General features: G+C 46.1%; 3 protein-coding genes across 3 annotated transcripts; 2 read left to right on the forward strand and 1 right to left on the reverse strand.

Annotated features, from left to right (window-relative positions):
* The first annotated feature begins 946 nt into the window (after positions 1–946).
* On the forward strand, positions 947–2,750 carry LOC133020855 (M-phase phosphoprotein 6-like). The gene is made up of 5 exons (XM_061087587.1): positions 947–1,199; positions 1,581–1,693; positions 1,816–1,906; positions 2,083–2,186; positions 2,470–2,750. Exons 1-5 carry the CDS (start codon positions 1,152–1,154, stop codon positions 2,600–2,602), a joined length of 489 nt encoding a protein of 162 aa, XP_060943570.1. The 5' UTR covers positions 947–1,151; the 3' UTR covers positions 2,603–2,750.
* A 2,854-nt stretch (positions 2,751–5,604) lies between these two features.
* On the reverse strand, positions 5,605–8,839 carry LOC133020853 (uncharacterized). Its single transcript, XM_061087581.1, has 5 exons — positions 8,802–8,839; positions 7,915–8,062; positions 6,628–6,980; positions 5,869–6,097; positions 5,605–5,798 (listed from the first exon to the last, which is right to left on the reverse strand). The coding sequence occupies exons 2-5, from the start codon at positions 7,925–7,927 to the stop codon at positions 5,653–5,655; spliced, it is 741 nt and encodes a 246-aa protein (XP_060943564.1). The 5' UTR covers positions 7,928–8,062; positions 8,802–8,839; the 3' UTR covers positions 5,605–5,652.
* A 288-nt stretch (positions 8,840–9,127) lies between these two features.
* Positions 9,128–20,660, forward strand: prkn (parkin RBR E3 ubiquitin protein ligase). The gene is made up of 11 exons (XM_061087576.1): positions 9,128–9,178; positions 11,780–11,943; positions 13,989–14,202; positions 17,694–17,809; positions 18,290–18,373; positions 18,567–18,682; positions 18,780–18,916; positions 19,025–19,086; positions 19,158–19,388; positions 19,609–19,726; positions 19,842–20,660. Exons 1-11 carry the CDS (start codon positions 9,172–9,174, stop codon positions 19,943–19,945), a joined length of 1,353 nt encoding a protein of 450 aa, XP_060943559.1. The 5' UTR covers positions 9,128–9,171; the 3' UTR covers positions 19,946–20,660.
* Positions 20,661–20,834: the final 174 nt, after the last annotated feature.

Raw genomic sequence — 20,834 nt, forward strand, 5'->3', positions numbered from 1 at the left:
CACCACATGACCAACGCTGATCGTCACATGACCATCACCATCAGTCACATGATCTTCAGCGACGCAGGTTATTTAGGGCCCGAGCACAGACATCAAAGGTGTCTGGTGAGACCCTATTGAAATTGTAATGATTATTATTATTATTATTATTCAGGCAAATGAATTGGCTTTTTGAGGGCTTTAACATGCTCAACTTCTTACCAAAATTTGCAGAAAGTTAGAAAGTGGTGAAAATTTACGTATTCTGAAGGAATTTTCAATGGGCGTCGCAAAATGGCTCAACGGTGCCCCCCGAGACAGCCCGAGACCCCCGGAAGGTGTTCCCATTGACCTATCTTCACAAAAATCGATATACAGGTGTATCATGACCAGACAAACAAAAAAGTCTCTTGGTGCAATTGGAAAAACACAACAGGAAGCCTGCTATTTTGCATTTAGTGGCCATTTTGGCCATATTCCACATTTTTTCTTTGATACACTTGTACCAGGGTTTTCATCGGATCAACTTCAAATTGAGATGAGTGTCATCACAACAAGATGGAGATAAAAACTGACTGACGGATTTTTTTTTAATCACACGGTGTGACCGTGGCGTGGCGTCAAAGTTTGATTACACGCCATTAAAACACGATGTTCTGTAACGCGGACATACATGGACCATGAATCCTTTGATTTCAGTCTTCCTAGATCAAAGGAAACTTTATGTTTTGCAAAGGTTACGTCTCTCTCTCTCAGAACTGGTTATTTTAGTTTTTTCAGACAAAAAGCATGCAACGCTTCAAAATGGATGTGCTCGGGCCCACCCAGTGCTGCTTTGCAGCCCTAAAAATTTTATATTTGTTATTATTATTATAAAAAACATAGTTCTTGGACATCGATGACATCAGAGGTAGATTAACTTGACTTCCTGGCGGCTCGACGTTCGTTTGCTTCTGTCTGTCAGAGGAGCAGCCGCTCGTGGATTTAGCTGTTAGCCTGAAGCTAACTGTCCTCACTCTGTCTCACCCTCTCTCTCTCTCTCTCTCTCTCTCTCTCTGTCTCTCTCTCTCTCTCTCTCTCTTTCTCACCCTCTCTCTCTCTCTCTGTCTCACCCTGTCTCACCCTCTCCCTCTGTCTCTGTCTCACCCTCTCTCTCTCTCTATCTGGTGAAAATGTCCATTGACTCGGTGAAACTTTCTAAGAACCTCCTGCGCATGAAGGTACGTGAAGCTGTGTTTGCTAACTAATGCTAACAGCGTTAGCAGCCGTTCCGCTGAGTCTTTATTATTATTATATAAACATCGTCTGAAGATGTTTGTGATGAAAACGGAGTTGAACCTTCATGTGGAAACAGATTGAACCACGTGTGAGCTTTGAATCAAAGGAGCAGGAAGGGTTCATTCCCCTCACGTGTGTTTTCATGTTTTTAACAGTTTATATATTGTTTCCCTCATGTTCAGTAAAGGTTTTGATCTCAAACCCATTAAACCATTAAAAACATTAAAAACATTAAAAACATTAAAACCATTAAAAACATTAAAACCAGTAAAACCATTAAGCCAGTAAAGCCAGTCCGGGTAGTGACGGGTGTGCTGGTTCAGTTCATGCAGAGAGGTCTGGACGAGGAGACCAAGAAGCAGCTGGAGGAGGACGAGCGGAGGATCATCAGTGACGAGCACTGGTACCTGGACCTGCCGGAGCTGAAGGCCAAGGAGTGAGTACCGCCCCACTGCTGCTGTCATGGTAACGTGTGTGATGTAGCGGAGTGAAGCAGGAAGCAGTCTGGTGTCACTTCCTGTTTAATGGAGATGTGATGACGTCACGTCCCCCCCCCAGGAATCTGATCATCGAGGAGAAGAGTTTTGTTCCGTGTGAAGATCTGATGTTCGGCCGCGTGTCGTTCGGAGGATTCAACCCTGAAGTGGAGGTTTGTCTCTTCTGCTGAGACTCAAACATCATGAACAAGTTTCTACGACTCTTCTTCCTCCTTTTGCAATAATAACTAATCATAACGCTAAATGTTGGATTGATTGAGATGATTTTGAAAGGTTGATATCTTCTAAATGCGAGTCTGAGGATGAGTGACGTTTCTCGTTGTCACAGAAACTGATGACGTTGATGAACCCGAGCGACGAAGGCGCCGCTGAGGAAGAGGAGGAGCCGAGCAGGATGCCAGCAGACGTCACCGATGAAGAAATGGCTCTCAGGTAACAACATTTACTCAAGTACTGTAAAGTACATTTTCTACTTCCTGGAAATAATAATATAGGAAATAATTATGAAAAACATTTTTTATCAAAGATTCAAATCTTTTCATTATTTTAAAAAAGTGTAAATTTGAACCGGTTAAAGATTAAATAAAAGATTCTCAAATGTTTGTAATTGAAGGAGTTTTAAGAAGTTTAATCAAACACCATTAAATATGATTTTTACTGATTTGAAATAGAATTCAGTGTCGTACGTTTTACATTCCCCGTCTGAACGTTTCAGGTACGAGAGTCTGGTCGGAAGCATGAAGAGGAAGTTTGAGAAGAAGCGTGAGCGAGCGGCGACGGACGAGGACGTCGATCAAACCGTCGTAGAAACGACCACAAAGAGAATGTTCCTGAAACCTCAGGACTGAACACAACGTGAATCATGTCAATGTTTTTTGACATAGTTGTGTTTTACAGCCGAGTGGATGTTATACATCCTGTCCATTTTTTTGTGGATTATCTTTGAGAAGCTGTGAGTTCAAATGTTTTCACTTATTAAACTCTCGTTTTTAAAAACTTTATTTGAACTGATTAATTTCCAGTAAGAGAAAAACAAGAGAAAAAGAAAACAGGATCCATTTGATTGAATTTTAAGACTTTGTTCTGTCTTTTCACAATAAGAGTCTGCTCAGAGATAGTTATTTATCAACAGACTGTTGAGTCAAGACAAATCTAACTGTCCCACATCCAGACTAATACAGCATTAAGAATAACATTTATATTATTGACAATAAACATCATTCATAATATATTTGATAGTATTGTTTATTAGCATTTATAGTCGGGTTGAAGTTATTCTTAGGTTGAAGTTATTCTTAGCTTCTATTGGACGTCACATCATTTAAGGATCCTTCAGTTTATCTGAAATATTCATTGTCATCTGTAAATGATGAGAAACTAAAACTGGGTTAAAGTAAAAAGCGCATGAGATGAAGAAAAGAAGAAGAAGAAAACAAACACAAGTACAACCCTCAAAGTCGCATTTCACTATAGAACCTGAGTAAATGTCATACTCGCTGATTATCAAGTCTGCAGGCGAGCGGCCGTTCCAGTGTCAGACCTGCGAGAGGACGTTGGGGCTGAAGCACAGACTGAGAGGATCCACCTGGAGCCCGACGCCACGCCTGCAGGGGGCGCCATCCAGGGGCTGCTGGAGATCCACACCAAGCCGTCGCAGGAGCAAACCCTTCCCAGCGGAGAGCCTCCTCTGGTCGGGGGGGACTGAGAAGAAGCCTCCTGAGCTGCTGAGCGTCACCACAGTGCATTACCATGGAAACGCTCTTCATCGCGCTACCGTCGCTGAGGATGATGATGATGATGATGCAAAAACCAGCCCAGAAATCCTTGTTTTCTTGAAGTGCCTTACTACTTGTCCTACTTCTATGATGTTCTTTGCTATATCTTTATCTGCATTATTACGGAGGATGGATCTAATTTTTATAGCTTTTTATGATGACAATGATTTGCATTACTATTTTTTGTGCGGGGAATCTATATTTCAGCAATAAAAAGAATAAAGTTACGATTTATTATGGTTGTAGATTCTGTTTGAGAATAAATGATCAGCGAGACAGAGACGTTCACATCGGAGACCTAGCCGTGAAGATCGGACAGAACCCGATGAACTTGACTCTTTTCTTCAAACTTCTGTTCACATGTTTCTGGATAGAATCCAACATGGCGGGGACGCCGTTTCCATCCGTGTGGCTAGCCACGTCTTTAGTAACTGGAAATCGCAGAACGGCTGCTGCTCGTTGCCGTCGCTCCTCCGCACCAGTTCCCGTCTCGCGGCAGATAACACAAAACATTTATGAAAATTGTGTTGATCATTTTGCTCTTTGTGTAATCCTTCACACTATTGATCCCTCTGCGTCTCCCTGTGGGTTGTGTTACTATTTTCTCTTTCCTAATCATTCTCAGTTGACTCCGTGTCGAGCGTGTGCACGTGATGTGTGTGTTGTTAGCAGCGATCTGCAGCGTAGCCACGGGAAGTCTTGTGTTTTGTGGATATTTTTTATAATTGAACAAATCAAAAGTTTTGTTGTGTATGTGTGCGACTCCCACTTGTGTCTCATCGTCAGCCCCTAGTGTTCACGTAGGGTATATTACAGGGCCTCCTGTGGCTCAGTTTACCTTAATCTCTGCTTTTAACTGCGACCACGAACAGATCGGACGAGCATCGCAGCCTCACGTCCTGTGTCTTCCTCCGCTGGTCAGTTAGCTGAAGCGCATGTGCTAGCGATGACTCAGCCCTTTAGAGTTTGGATGTGACGCTGCAGTTGATACTATTGAGTAACAACTCAGACGTTAACCAAAACCAGCCGCGTTTGAAGCCACGGCTCGTTCCGGCCCACAGTGGAAACCAGGCTAGCACAGAATTAGCACAGAATTAGCACAGAATTAGCACAGAATTAGCACAGAATTATCTGTGCTAGTATCAACTGCTGCGTCAAATCCAAAGTCTACAGGGCTGAGTCTAACTGACCAGCGAGGACTTGCTAATCAGGCTAATGCTGCATTAACAGAAGCTAATAGCAGACCTAGCTAACCTTCCAGTATTAGGCTACCAGCTTCTTTAGTCGTCCAGGACAACGTTAGCATGTTTCCTTGTATTCCAGAGTCTTCAGAGAACAGCTGATACAAAGAGAACATGAACTTAACAGTTCATTCATTTAGCATCAGAGACAATCAGTCGTATGTTTCCAATTGAAAACAGATTTAAAATAATGAATCAAACCTTCAGTTGCTTCTCGAGTGGTTTCCAGGAGGAGCTAGATGACGGGTGGACGTGAGTATTATTAAATGTTCAACCACTTGTTTATTAAAGCATCGTGAGCCGAGGAATCTCAAATACCTGAAAATACACACACACACACACACACACGCTCAGACACACACACACACACACACACACACACTCACACACACACGCTCAGACACTCACTCACACACACACACACACACACGCTCAGACACTCACTCACACACACACACACACACGCTCAGACACTCACACACACACACACACACGCTCAGACACTCACTCACACACACACACACACACACACGCTCAGACACTCACACACACACACACACGCTCAGACACTCACACACACACACACACACGCTCAGACACTCACACACACACACACACACGCTCAGACACTCACACACACACACACACACGCTCAGACACTCACTCACACACACACACACACGCACACACACACACACACACACACACACACACACACACACACACACACACACACACACACACACACTCAGGAGACCATCATGTGTGAGTCATGAATCTGTTGTGATAATTTTCATCAGTTTATTTCAAACTCAACTCTATTTAAATCAGTTTCTGTTTTTTGCAGGAAAAATATACATGTTTTGTTCAGATGTGTGTGTTTCAGTGAGGTGGGCGGGGCCGGCTGTCTGTCACAGGAACATCTGGATTGGCTCTGCGAGAGCGGAATCGGATCTCAGACAGTTTGGAGTTGATGCCGGAGCCGATGACTCCCTTCTTAGCGAGAGGAAACCGAGTCAAGATGGCGTCTGAGAAAGAGAGGGAGACTTTCAGAGCGACGCCATATTACAGAAACACTTCATCCCCGTCTCAACCTACTGAAGATGGCGTTGATCTTGTGCGGGTCGAGCGCACTGCGTTGAGGGTGGAAGGCAGGCCGGCGGCTCCGCCCACCCCTCAGGTTACTGTTCATCAGCGTGTTCATATCAAACACACCCAGCAACAGTGTCCGGGCCATCCCCGTGGGAGACTGTGCCTGATTGGCCGCCTGCCACCACCGAAAATCACAGAGCACGCCAGAGCCTGGAAACACCTCCACCGGGCTCACCTGGACAGAGCAAACCAGATCTATGTCAAAGGTCAAAGGTCAATTTATTGTCATATGCACAGAGTACAAGTACAGAGGCAATGAAATTCCAGAACGGTTACAGAAAGATTACAGCATAACATGAGGGAAGAGAGAGAAAAAAAAAAAAAAAAAAAAATGTTGAACCAGATCTATCGTTAACCAGATCTATATTTTACTAGATCTATATTGAACTAGATCTATGTTAAACCAGATCTATATTGAACTACATCTATGTTAAACCAGATCTATTGTTAACCAGATCTATATTGAACTAGATCTATGTTAAACCAGATCTATCGTTAACCAGATCTGTATTGAATTAGATCTATGTCAAACCAGATCTATTGTTAACCAGATCTATATTGAACTAGATCTATGTCAAACCAGATCTATCGTTAACCAGATCTATATTGAACTAGATGTATGTCAAACCAGATCTATCGTTAACCAGATCTATATTGAACCAGATCTAGACCAGGTGACCAGATGTGGATCTGGGGGGTTCTCACCTCTCCAGGTGCGTCTCCCATGGAACACTGGCTCCTCCTCAGCTCCTCCATGTCCTCCTGGCTGCAGAGAGGCTCCTCCTCTCCCATGTGACCCCCCAGCCCCATGCTGGCTTCGGGTCCGTCCTGGTCCTGGTCCTGGTCCTGGTCCTCGGAGCCCAGCGGACCCCAGGACCCCGACAGCTCCACGCTCAGGGCCTCCTGCTGCACCTGAGGGCTGAAAGGTCCGTCCTGATTGGTCGCTGAGTGGTGATACGCAGCATAGCTCTCACTTCGGCCTGTTGCCGTGGAGACGCAGGGGTGGCTGTTGATCTGCCCCAACGTCTGCCACATGGTGGAGAGAAGTCCAGGGATTTCTGAGAAATGTAGAGATATTAAAGATCATAAAAATAAAAAAAGGGAGGGAAGGTGGTGAATAGTTTCCACTTATTTCTCGGAGGACTCAAATCCCATCTGCTGTAGAGCCATCAGGAGCCAGTGGGAAATACCTGTGACTGCACCTCAAGGGAAACAGCTTCTATCAGAGCAACAAACAGAAACCTGGAGAGATGACACCACCAAGCAAACCCAGAGCCTGGGAACCCAGAGCACAGCGTCCTGGAGGAGGACGGAGGAGAAGAAGTGATCATCTCCGCAGGGGGTGGAGGCACCAACAAGCCCGAGCTGCACCTGACCCATCACCTGACCTGTCACCTGACCTGTCATCTGACCCGTCACCTGACCTGTCACCTGACCCGTCACCTGACCTGTCACCTGACCCGTCACCTGACCTGTCACCTGACCCGTCACCTGACCCGTCACCTGACCTGTCACCTGACCTGTCACCTGACCTGTCACCTGACCTGTCACCTGACCTGTCACCTGACCCGTCACCTGACCCGTCCCCTGACCCGTCACCTGACCTGTCACCTGACCTGTCACCTGACCCGTCACCTGACCCGTCCCCTGACCCGTCACCTGACCTGTCATCTGACCCGTCACCTGACCTGTCACCTGACCTGTCACCTGACCTGTCACCTGACCCGTCACCTGACCTGATGAACACAGAACCTTTACAAGTTCTTACATGTTGTGAGTCCTCATACAGGAACAGAAAAGTTGTCATGTATGTGGATGAAGTGAATGTTTGGCAGCTGACGCCCTGAAGCAGTGATAGGGTTAGGGTCAGGGTCAGGGTCAGGGTTAGGGTCAGGGTTAAGGTCAGGGTCAGGGTCAGGGTCAGGGTCAGGGTTAAGGTCAGGGTCAGGGTTAGGGTCAGGGTCAGGGTTAGGGTCAGGGATCTGAACTCACCGTGGACCAACATGTTCTTCAGTCTCTGGTTCTCGGCCGACACTTCTGCTTTCTCTCTCTCCAGCTCTCGAACCCTGGAGCGCAGGAAGTGAAGCTCAGCAAACTGTGAGGGAGTCAGAGCCGACACCCCCGACTCCAGCTTCACCACCTGCAGGACACAGAGGGACGTTTGACTTGGTTTATTTGGGTTTTTGTATTTTTCTTTGCACTCTGAGTTAATTGTTTCCTGTTTTAATTTGAAAGTTGTTTCCTTCTGCATCCCTCTTACTGTACTTCCTGTCTGTGTGTACTCACTTATCAATACTCCATATATAGACCCTTTATAGAGCACTCATTTTTTCCCATAAAGCATCATGAAAAATTGTGTACCACCGATGGTCAACCGGGCAAAATATACCATCAAAATATACCATCATGCATTGTGCTCGCAGCGGAGAGAAGTAATTATTGTGGCGAAATCCTCAAATCCTTACTCTCAATTTGTCAATATCAACAATAAATCTAATAAATCATGGTCAAAGATGAGAATTTACACACAGGAATATATTGTATATATGTTCATATTTATTATTATGTTTATAAATTATAATCGTTTTATATAATTAGTTTTTGTCCGGTGACAAGTTGGGCTCACACACACACACACACACACACACACACACACACACACACACACACATATATAGAGAGAGAGGTTTAAATCACATGTAGAGTTTATCAGGGGCAGAGTTTGTAATAAAACATACTGTTAATTATAATGTCTTTATAATATGTACAGACAGCAGCTGGATCTGTAATCATAGTATTTAGGGTTTTTGTAATATGCAGTTGATTTTATATGTTTATGTAATATAATATGTAGAGTATCTTGACACAGAGGATCTTACCGTGCTGCTGGTTCCGCTGGTCCCGGTGTGTGTCCCGGTGTGTGTGTCCGTGTGTGTCCCGGTGTGTGTGTCGGTGTGTGTCCCCTGCAGTACGCTGATGTCCATCATCACAAACAGGAAACAGTTAAAATCGGAAATGAATCGATTTTTCGGCTCAGAAAAAAACAAAGAAAAACACAAGTTTATTAAAATTCATAAATACCTCCACTTCCGGTGCCGCTCCGGTACGTCATTCCTGCGTGACCGCGCTGTAGTTCTGCGATGTGACGTTGGTCCCTTGTGTCCTTGTTTTGTGTGCGCGCAGCGGGACCACACTACCCAGAGTGCACCGCGGCTCACTCACTGTAAACACGACAGGACGAAGTGATCAATGATCCGTGAGTTCTGCTCTATTTATCTACGTTCTACTGGGTTCTGCTCTAGTTATCTACGTTCTACTGGGTTCTCCTTGGTTCTGCTTTAGTTATCTACGTTCTACTGGGTTCTGTTCTATTTATCTACGTTCTACTGGGTTCTGTTCTATTTATCTACGTTCTACTGGGTTCTCCTTGGTTCTGTTCTAGTTATCTACGTTCTACTGGGTTCTGTTCTATTTATCTACGTTCTACTGGGTTCTCCTTGGTTCTGTTCTAGTTATCTACGTTCTACTGGGTTCTGTTCTATTTATCTACGTTCTACTGGGTTCTCCTTGGTTCTGTTCTAGTTATCTACGTTCTACTGGGTTCTGTTCTATTTATCCACTTTCTACTGGGTTCTCCTTGGTTCTGCTCTAGTTATCTACGTTCTACTGGGTTCTCCTTGGTTCTGTTCTATTTATCCACTTTCTACTGGGTTCTCCTTCGTTCTGTTCTAGTTATCTACGTTCTACTGGGTTCTCCTTGGTTCTGCTCTAGTTATCTACGTTCTACTGGGTTCTGTTAGCCTGATGTTGTCAGACTCATAACTCTGGTCAGAATATGAGAGTGGTACTGCTCCATTGGGCTGTGATTATGGGGGGGTGTTTCAACTGAACCAGGAAAAGAAATGCCTCTTCGCTCAATTGGATAGACCTACAACCAATCAGAGCAACGTAATATGTGACGTATGTCAAGCGACGCAGAGTTGTTGTCAGTTTCACGATTCACTCTCTAAATAAATCAATGGAAATGCTGCTAATGCCGCTCGTATCTCCACCGGAGGAAAGCCCCCCCCAGGAAGCAGCTGGAGACCAGGACTGCTCGGGAGAGCCCCGGCCGCCGGCGGCGTGAAGAAACCTCACCGGGACCGTTACCGGGACCGCTAGCATACATACTCAAGCATACACTTCCTTGTTGCTCCAACATTAAAGGGACTCTTACCTTTGTTGCATTTGAGAATTACAGCACATTCAAATCATCCCGCCTTCCTCCAATGCCCCACCCCCTCGTTCCCATCCGCGGTGTTTTTTTGAAGAAACTTTATTTACTCTTACAACCTACTGCCTCCGCGCACGCACGTGAGTTTTTGTTTACCAAAGCAATGGATTCGGTAAGTTATATACATTTACATTCACATGCCTTGATGACGCGGGCCCGAATGCGCCACAAGAAGCAGACGGAAAACCTGCATGTCCATGCAGCAAACAGACAGGTCTGTCGGCCAATAAGGTCCTTCGGTCCGAAGAATTTTATTGGTTGAAGTTTTCACTAAATATTATGAGAGTGAAATAATTGTTTGTTTTTACTCCTGGTGGGTCTGTCTTGCATTTTAGAGTGTCATTACCTTATTAATACCAATTTAACCTTATCCACAAAAAGTGTAAAAATGCAACAAAGGTAAGAGTCCCTTTAACAGCGTCCCAACTTGTGTCTTTTTGTCTCATATGTGCTGAGGAGCGTAGCGCCCCCCCCCCACTCTCTTTTTATGGGTTTTATGGTTTAAGGGTTCTGTTCTATTGATCCACTTTCTACTGGGTTCTATTCTATTTATCTATGTTTTACTGGGTTCTACTGGGTTTTGTTCTATTTATCTACGTTCTACTGGGTTCTGTTCCATTTATCTATGTTCTACTGGGTTCTACTGGGTTCTATTCTATTTATCTATGTTTTACTGGGTTCTACTGGGTTTTGTTCTATTTATCTACGTTCTACTGGGTTCTATTCTATTTATCTATGTTCTACTGGGTTCTATTCTATTTATCTATGTTCTACTGGGTTCTATTCTATTTATCTATGTTCTACTGGGTTCTACTGGGTTTTGTTCCATTTATCTATGTTCTACTGGGTTCTGTTCCATTTATCTGTGTTCCACTGGGTTCTACTGGGTTCTGTTCCATTTATCTACGTTCTACTGGGTTCTACTGGGTTCTATTCTATTTATCTATGTTCTACTGGGTTTTGTTCCATTTATCTATGTTCTACTGGGTTCTACTGGGTTCTGTTTCATTTATCTATGTTCTACTGGGTTCTACTGGGTTCTGTTCATTTATCTACGTTCTACCGGGTTCTACTGGGTTTTGTTCCATTTATCTATGTTCTACTGGGTTCTACTGGGTTCTGTTTCATTTATCTATGTTCTACTGGGTTCTACTGGGTTCTGTTCATTTATCTACGTTCTACCGGGTTCTACTGGGTTCTGTTTCATTTATCTATGTTCTACTATGTTCTACTGGGTTCTGTTTCATTTATCTACGTTCTACTGGGTTCTGTTCCTTTTATCTATGTTCTACTATGTTCTACTGGGTTCTGTTTCATTTATCTATGTTCTACTGGGTTCTGTTTCATTTATCTATGTTCTACTGGGTTCTACTGGGTTCTGTTCCTTTTATCTATGTTCTACCGGGTTCTACTGGGTTCTGTTTCATTTATCTATGTTCTACTGGGTTCTACTGGGTTCTGTTCCATTTATCTGTGTTCCACTGGGTTCTGTTCCATTTATCTATGTTCTACTGGGTTCTGTTCCATTTATCTGTGTTCCACTGGGTGCTACCTGGCTCAGCGGCTCCTGTGTGTCCTCCTCAGTGTTTGTGCGCTACAACCTGGGCCCAGGTGAGGAGCTGGAGCTGCAGGAGGAGGCCAGTGTCTCTGAGCTGAAGGAGGCGGTGGGAGGTCAACATGGAGTCCGACCACAGGAGCTCAAGGTTCTGTTTGCTGGGAGGGAACTGCAGAGCACCGCCACACTGCAGGTGAGGTCCACTACATGTCAGCTACAGGTCAAAGGTCAGCTGCATGTCAGAGGTCAGCTGCAGGTCAGAGGTCAGCTGCAGGTATCACAGATCATCATCATGAACAAGATCAACGATCAGTTCTTCTTCTGCTTTTCTTTTCCGGCTCACACACACGGCCATCTTTGCCTGAGATAGAACAAAGTTTAAAAGCTGGTGTTTCTCTTGCGATTGTAAACACGTCCTCACATCTGTTAAAAATAGTGTCCAGTAAAACAAATAGAGCGGAGAGACTAGAACACATTGAACCAGTGAACCAGTGAACCAGGGAACACATTGAACCAGGGAACCAGTGAACCAGGGAACCAGTGAACTAGTGAACACATTGAACCAGTGAACACATTGAACCAGTGAACCAGTGAACCAGTGAACCAGTGAACCAGTGAACCAGGGAACCAGGGAACCAGGGAACCAGTGAACTAGTGAACCAGTGAACACATTGAACCAGTGAACACATTGAACCAGGGAACACATTGAACCAGGGAACCAGTGAACCAGGGAACCAGTGAACTAGTGAACACATTGAACCAGTGAACTAGTGAACCAGGGAACCAGTGAACCAGGGAACCAGTGAACACATTGAACCAGTGAACACATTGAACCAGTGAACCAGTGAACCAGTGAACCAGTGAACCAGGGAACCAGTGAACTAGTGAACACATTGAATCAGTGAACACATTGAACCAGTGAACCAGTGAACCAGTGAACCAGTGAACTAGGGAACCAGGGAACACATTGAACCAGTGAACTAGTGAACTAGTGAACTAGTGAACCAGTGAACCAGTGAACACATTGAACCAGTGAACACATTGAACCAGGGAACACATTGAATCAGTGAACCAGTGAACCAGTGAACTAGGGAACCAGGGAACACATTGAACCAGTGAACTAGTGAACTAGTGAACTAGTGAACCAGTGAACCAGTGAACCAGGGAACCAGTGAAATAGTGAACCAGGGAACCAGTGAACCAGTGAACCAGTGAACCAGTGAACCAGTGAACTAGTGAACCAGTGAACCAGTGAACTAGGGAACCAGGGAACTAGTGAACACATTGAACACATTGAACCAGTGAACCAGGGAACCAGTGAACCAGGGAACCAGGGAACCAGGGAACCAGTGAACACAGGGAACCAGTGAACCAATGAACCAGGGAACCAGGGAACCAGGGAACCAGTGAACCAGGGAACCAGGGAACCAGTGTCTCTCTCTGGCTGCAGAACGGACACTTGACACATTTAATGACAGCAGTTATGGACAGGCCTCTGACACAGAAGTCGTTCCTTGGCTCTCAGGATAATGTGACCATGTACAAGTATGAATGAACTCCATGACAAAGAGACAGGGAGAGAGTCTAATCACAAGTGGTCCAGATGACCCCCCCCCCCAAGGCCCTAACGTAGTTGGGTCTTGGCAACGAGTAACTGTAGTGCCACTCTGGAGTGGAACCAGTATTTCTGGTCATGACCCAGTTCTTTGGCTGTTGAAACACAAAGAACTGGTTCCAGATCAGGCTCTGGAACTGCCTTGGTGGAGAAGAGGTAATGGAGACCTGCAGTTCTTCAGTGGAGGGGGGTGCATGGGGGTGTGGCTTCAAACAGACAGCACACTCGTGGCCCAAGCTCATTCGTCATTTGTCAGTTGTAGGATTTTGTGTTTCAAAGTTTAGGAACGATTCTGGGAGAAACCTGTTTGAGTTTGGTCCTTAGAACAAATCAACACGATGTATAGGTCTCATGTTAGTGAACTTCTTTATAGGTCAAGCTGAAATTGGAATAGACGGAATAAGATGCACAGGGTCGTTAGGGGATATGGAGACGTTCTATCCATGTAGAACATCAGTCCTTGGTTCTAATCTTACTGATAACTTGCTGGTGGCTTTTTTCTTCTCCGTTGTGTGTCATAGAACATGTTACACAATATGCAAAACACTTTGCGATTATTCTTTTGTGTTGTCAATGTAATTGAATGTTTTGCCATGAAAGGAAGTTTCCTCTGCTTCTCTCAGGGCTGTGATGTCCCGGAGCAGAGTACAGTCCATGTCCTCCTCTCTTCTTCAGACTCCTCGTCCTCCAGGTTTCTCCTGTGTCAAGTTGAGGAGGAGGGGCAGAGACCAGACATCAGCTCCTCCTCTCTCGTCCACTCCTCGTCCAATGACCTGGAGGGGAGGGGGGGGCGGGGAGAGGAGGAGATAGAGGAGACGCAGGCTGCAGCTCAGACAGGTTGGTTTGTAGTATTGTGTCTGCAGGTGTGCGCTCAGTCGAATGTGTGTTTATAAAAATGTGTACGTGTGTGTATATGTGTGTGTGCCGTGCACAGGTTAGTCATGGAGTTCCTCAGGGTTCTGTCCCAGGACCGATGCTCTTCACCTTGTATCTGCTCCCGTTAGGAAACATCCTCAGGAAGCATCTCGTACACGTCCACTGTTACGCAGACGACACCCAGCTGTACATACATGAAGCTGATGAATCTAATCACTGAGTCCAACTTCAGGAACGTCTCAAGAACTTCCAGGATGAACCAGAACTTCTTACTTCTAAATTCAGACTGAGCTCATTGTTATTGTCCCCAAACATCTGAGAGAAACACTGTGGGACCAGATCGTCCCCTCGGTGTTAGTTTGTCCCCCAGCTCCACTGGGAGGAACCTTCAGTTAGGACCAGGACATGTGACCCACATAGAGAACAAGTCTCTAGGACCAGGACCTGTGACACACATAGAGAACAAGTCTCTAGGACCAGGACATGTGACCCACATATAGAACATGTCTCTAGGACCAGGACATGTGACCCACATAGAGAACAAGTCTCTAGGACCAGGACATGTGACCCACATAGAGAACAAGTCTCTAGGACCAGGACATGTGACCCACATAGAGAACAAGTCTCTAGGACCAGGACATGTGACCCACATAGAGAACAAGTCTCTAGGACCAGGACATGTGACCCACATATAGAACAAGTCTCTAGGACCAGGACATGTGACCCACATAGAGAACAAGTCTCTAGGACCAGGACATGTGACCCACATAGAGAACAAGTCTCTAGGACCAGGACATGTGACCCACATAGAGAACAAGTCTCTAGGACCAGGACATGTGACCCACATAGAGAACAAGTCTCTAGGACCAGGACATGTGACCCACATATAGAACAAGTCTCTAGGACCAGGACATGTGACCCACATAGAGAACAAGTCTCTAGGACCAGGACATGTGACCCACATATAGAACAAGTCTCTAGGACCAGGACATGTGACCCACATAGAGAACAAGTCTCTAGGACCAGGACATGTGACCCACATAGAGAACAAGTCTCTAGGACCAGGACATGTGACCCACATACAGAACAAGTCTCTAGGACCAGGACACGTGACCCACATAGAGAACAAGTCTCTAGGACCAGGACATGTGACCCACATAGAGAACAAGTCTATAGGACCAGGACGTGTGACCCACATAGAGAACAAGTTTCTAGGACCAGGACATGTGACCCACATATAGAACAAGTTTCTAGGACCAGGACATGTGACCCACATATAGAACAAGTCTCTAGGAGCAGGACATGTGACCCACATAGAGAACAAGTCTCTAGGACCAGGACATGTGACCCACATAGAGAACAAGTCTCTAGGACCAGGACATGTGACCCACATATAGAACTAGTCTCTAGGACCAGGACATGTGACCCACATAGAGAACAAGTCTCTAGGACCAGGACATGTGACCCACATAGAGAACAAGTCTCTAGGACCAGGACATGTGACCCACATAGAGAACAAGTCTCTAGGACCAGGACATGTGACCCACATAGAGAACAAGTCTCTAGGACCAGGACATGTGACCCACATATAGAACAAGTCTCTAGGACCAGGACATGTGACCCACATAGAGAACAAGTCTCTAGGACCAGGACATGTGACCCACATAGAGAACAAGTCTCTAGGACCAGGACATGTGACCCACATAGAGAACAAGTCTCTAGGACCAGGACATGTGACCCACATATAGAACAAGTCTCTAGGACCAGGACATGTGACCCACATAGAGAACAAGTCTCTAGGACCAGGACATGTGACCCACATATAGAACAAGTCTCTAGGACCAGGACATGTGACCCACATAGAGAACAAGTCTCTAGGACCAGGACATGTGACCCACATAGAGAACAAGTCTCTAGGACCAGGACATGTGACCCACATACAGAACAAGTCTCTAGGACCAGGACACGTGACCCACATAGAGAACAAGTCTCTAGGACCAGGACATGTGACCCACATAGAGAACAAGTCTATAGGACCAGGACGTGTGACCCACATAGAGAACAAGTTTCTAGGACCAGGACATGTGACCCACATATAGAACAAGTTTCTAGGACCAGGACATGTGACCCACATATAGAACAAGTCTCTAGGAGCAGGACATGTGACCCACATAGAGAACAAGTCTCTAGGACCAGGACATGTGACCCACATAGAGAACAAGTCTCTAGGACCAGGACCTGTGACCCACATAGAGAACAAGTCTCTAGGACCAGGACATGTGACCCACATAGAGAACAAGTCTCTAGGACCAGGACATGTGACCCACATAGAGAACAAGTCTCTAGCGCCAGGACATGTGACCCACATATAGAACAAGTCTCTAGGACCAGGACATGTGACCCACATATAGAACAAGTCTCTAGGACCAGGACACGTGACCCACATACAGAACAGGTCTCTAGGACCAGGACACGTGACCCACATAGAGAACAAGTCTCTAGAACCAGGACATGTGACCCACATAGAGAACAAGTCTCTAGGACCAGGACATGTGACCCACATATAGAACATGTCTCTAGGACCAGGACATGTGACCCACATAGAGAACAAGTCTCTAGGACCAGGACATGTGACCCACATAGAGAACAAGTCTCTAGGACCAGGACATGTGACCCACATATAGAACATGTCTCTAGGACCAGGACATGTGACCCACATATAGAACTAGTCTCTAGGACCAGGACATGTGACCCACATAAAGAACAAGTCTCTAGGACCAGGACATGTGACCCACATAGAGAACAAGTCTCTAGGACCAGGACATGTGACCCACATAAAGAACAAGTCTCTAGGACCAGGACATGTGACCCACATAGAGAACAAGTCTCTAGGACCAGGACATGTGACCCACATAGAGAACAAGTCTCTAGGACCAGGACATGTGACCCACATAGAGAACAAGTCTCTAGGACCAGGACATGTGACCCACATAGAGAACAAGTCTCTAGGACCAGGACATGTGACCCACATAGAGAACAAGTCTCTAGGACCAGGACCTGTGACCCACATATAGAACATGTCTCTAGGACCAGGACATGTGACCCACATATAGAACATGTCTCTAGGACCAGGACATGTGACCCACATAGAGAACAAGTCTCTAGGACCAGGACATGTGACCCACATATAGAACATGTCTCTAGGACAGCTGTCTTCCACCTGCACAGTATCATGAACATGAGGAACATCCTGTCTCAGGAGGAAGCTGAGAAACTCGTCCATTAGTTCCCTCTGGACTGGATCAGTGTGAGTCTTTATCATCAGGACGTCCCAGTGAGTCTGCCAACGACTTCTGCCACAGTTAGACTAAAAACGTTCCTCGTTCACAAAGATTATAGCTAGTTCTGAATCAGTTAGTGTGTTTTCAGGTGTGTATTTTGTGTGTCTTTAGGTGTGCGTGCCTGCAGTACTTTCTTTGTGTACTGTAAAAGCTGCAGTTCAGTCCAACCAGGAAAACTACGAGTTCGCTGTCGACGCTGCAAAGAGACGACGCTGAGACTGAGCCGAGTGAGAGCAACACACTGAGCGACACACTGAGCGACACACTGAGCAACACTCTGAGCAACACACTGAGCAACACTCTGAGCAACACACTGAGCGACACACTGAGCAACACTCTGAGCAACACACTGAGCGACACACTGAGCGACACACTGAGCGACACACTGAGCGACACACTGAGCGACACACTGAGCGACACACTGAGCGACACACTGAGCGACACACTGAGCGACACTCTGAGCGACACACTGAGCGACACACTGAGCGACACACTGAGCGACACTCTGAGCGACACACTGAGCGACACACTGAGCGACACACTGAGCGACACTCTGAGCGACACTCTGAGCGACACACTGAGCGACACACTGAGCGACACACTGAGCGACACTCTGAGCGACACACTGAGCGACACACTGAGCGACACACTGAGCGACACTCTGAGCAACACGAATGGAAATGATGAAGATTGTCTCTCTGTCTCAGGAGCCGTCTTGTTGGGACGACGTCCTCCTCCCAGGACGGATCCATGGCTCATGTCAATCAGACGGTTGTCAAGGCAACGAAGCGGTACGGGGGGGGGGATGTGAAGAGAGTTTGTTGTGATCAGAGCTGACGACGTGTCAGGTGATGTAAACGTGATCACATGACCTGTGTGTGTGTGTGTGTGTGTGTGTGTGTGTGTGTGTGTGTGTGTGTGTGTGTGTGTGTGTGTGTGTGTGTGTGTGTGTGTGTGTGTGTGTGTGTGTGTGTGTGTGTGTAGGAGTTCTTCATGAAGTGTGCGTCCCATCCGACCTCTGATGACGACCTCTCTGTTGCCCTTGACCTCATCATGACCAACACCAGAGACGTGCCCTGCATCGCCTGCACCGACGTCATGTAACACACACACACACACACACACACACACACACACACACACACACACAATTAATATTGAGGATAAAAGGCTGAGTGTGTTGTGCTCTGGTCTCAGGGGCGTGGTCGTGGTCTTCCCGTGTTCACGGCGTCACGTGGTCTGTCTGGAATGTTTCACTCGTTACTGTGAGACGCGACTGAATGAGCGACAGTTTGTTCATGATGCTGTGATTGGTTACTCTCTGCCATGTGCCGGTGAGTTCACCTGAGGTCACATGATCATGTTCCTGTCACCAGCGCAAACTGTCCATCATGGTGTGTGTGTGTGTGTGTGTGTGTGTGTGTTTGTGTGTGTTTGTGCAGCTTCCTGTGACGACTCTCTGATTAAAGAGCTTCATCACTTCAGAGTTTTAGGGGAGGAGCAGGTGAGTTTATGAATGAGCATCATCACTTCACCCCCAGTTCACCGGACTCACCTGGGTTTGTTCTCTGGCAGTATGGGCGGTACCTGCAGTACGGCGCCGAGGAGTGCCTGTTGAGGATTGGAGGACTGATGTGTCCGTCCGCGGGCTGTGGGGCGGGGCTTGTCCCAGCTGACGGCAGCAGGAGGGTGGAGTGTGACAGACAGGCTGGCTGCGGCCTCATCTTCTGTAGAGACTGCAGGGAGCCATACCACCAGGGCGCCTGTCAAACCCTGACGGCCCCGCCCACTGGTGAAGCCTCACAGGTAGACTGACCAATCACAGAGCTCTGTCTTGTTCCTTGCAAAACTCTGAATGAGAGAATTACAACGAGAGCAGTTCATGTCAGAGGTCAGAGGTCACAGCTGCTTTGGTCACGGGGCGGGTCTGTGATGTGTTGGAGGCGTGTCAATCAGACATCACAGTCTCTACTGCCCCTGCTGGACGGAGCAGGACGATGCAGGACTAACTTCTCTCTCCCCTCAGGGTTTCATGGTGGGGGGGGGTGCGTCTCTCAGAGGGATGTGGGATCGATCGTCTCTGCTGCTCATCCAGGAGTCGACTAAACCCTGCCCCCAGTGCTCGGTCCCTGTAGAGAAGAACGGTAATAACATAACAGAATAATACACTCGTCTGACATCACATCTGCTCGGGCTGCACGACAGATCAACATGACTCTACAGTATATGAATGAGTGAAACCTGTATCTCCCCCTGCAGGCGGCTGCATGCACATGCAGTGTCCTCTGTGCAGAGCGGAGTGGTGCTGGAGCTGTGAACGGCCCTGGTCCCGACAGTGTATGGAAAACCACTGGTTCGCGTAAACACACGCTTGTTGCCGAGAGACACTTCAGCATGAAGCAGAGTTGAAGTAGCTCAATAAACAGACTAAAATCCTGTCTAGAAATGTTAATCATAATTATTTAATAATATTATAATGTACACTGCTCCTGGGCGACCGTCAGCACATGGGAATATTAGCTGTGAAGTTGTTTTCAAACTGTTTTTGGTTCATTTCTATATAAATACATTTACTTCCTGGGTCCTGATACTTTTGTGAACCACATGAACTGAGGCTGCTTTCGATTGGTTGCTGCAGATCTCCAACCGGACGCAGCTAATGGCATTACACTAAGACACAATGTGGCTACACCCTAACCCAGGCCACAGGACAGGTTTTCTGTTGTGTTGTTTTTGTTGAGTCTGGCTTCAGTTTGTTGTGTGTGTTTGTGTATTTTGACTAGTTTGGACGTGTATTTACATGTTTATTTGAATTATATTGAGTATAAGCAGTAAGTTGTTAAAGATTCTGCAGTTCGTCCAAAATCCTGCAGCACGTGTAACTTTCAGAATTTCAAATCCTCGTCCTGATCCTGATGCTGGAAAATGATCACAACCGGACTTCTGGACACACAACATGTCTCCTCACATCACATCACTGACAGGAACTCCTCAGATCATCTGCTCCTTCATCTCTATCAGACATTATGTTTAAATACATGATGTTACAACCGTTTCAAATAAACAAATGAAATGTGACTGATTGATCAATATATATATATATATATAATATATCATAACATAACATACAAAATATATAAATATATAACTCACATTATAGCATAACATGTGTATCATATACAACATAGATCATAACATGTTTAACACACATGTTAAGTGTGTACACATCATTACATATAAATGAAACACACA

Source organism: Limanda limanda, chromosome 15 (genome assembly GCF_963576545.1).
Source record: "Limanda limanda chromosome 15, fLimLim1.1, whole genome shotgun sequence".
NCBI lineage: Eukaryota > Metazoa > Chordata > Actinopteri > Pleuronectiformes > Pleuronectidae > Limanda > Limanda limanda.

What these genes read in the sequence shown, in the direction of transcription:
- LOC133020855 (XM_061087587.1), top strand. Translation starts at nt 1,152, where the DNA reads ATGTCCATTGACTCGGTGAAACTTTCTAAGAACCTCCTGCGCATGAAG. An exon ending in CCGGAGCTGAAGGCCAAGGA is followed by an intron (nt 1,694 to 1,815) that starts GTGAGTACCGCC and finishes TCCCCCCCCCAG; the next exon opens with GAATCTGATCATCGAGGAGA. An exon ending in GATGAAGAAATGGCTCTCAG is followed by an intron (nt 2,187 to 2,469) that starts GTAACAACATTT and finishes TGAACGTTTCAG; the next exon opens with GTACGAGAGTCTGGTCGGAA.
- LOC133020853 (XM_061087581.1), bottom strand. An exon ending in TGGGAGACGCACCTGGAGAG is followed by an intron (nt 6,098 to 6,627) that starts GTGAGAACCCCC and finishes TGCTCTGTCCAG; the next exon opens with GTGAGCCCGGTGGAGGTGTT. An exon ending in CAAGATCAACGCCATCTTCA is followed by an intron (nt 5,799 to 5,868) that starts GTAGGTTGAGAC and finishes TCTCTTTCTCAG; the next exon opens with ACGCCATCTTGACTCGGTTT.
- prkn (XM_061087576.1), top strand. An exon ending in ATCGCCTGCACCGACGTCAT is followed by an intron (nt 18,683 to 18,779) that starts GTAACACACACA and finishes CTCTGGTCTCAG; the next exon opens with GGGCGTGGTCGTGGTCTTCC. An exon ending in CCACTGGTGAAGCCTCACAG is followed by an intron (nt 19,389 to 19,608) that starts GTAGACTGACCA and finishes CTCTCCCCTCAG; the next exon opens with GGTTTCATGGTGGGGGGGGG.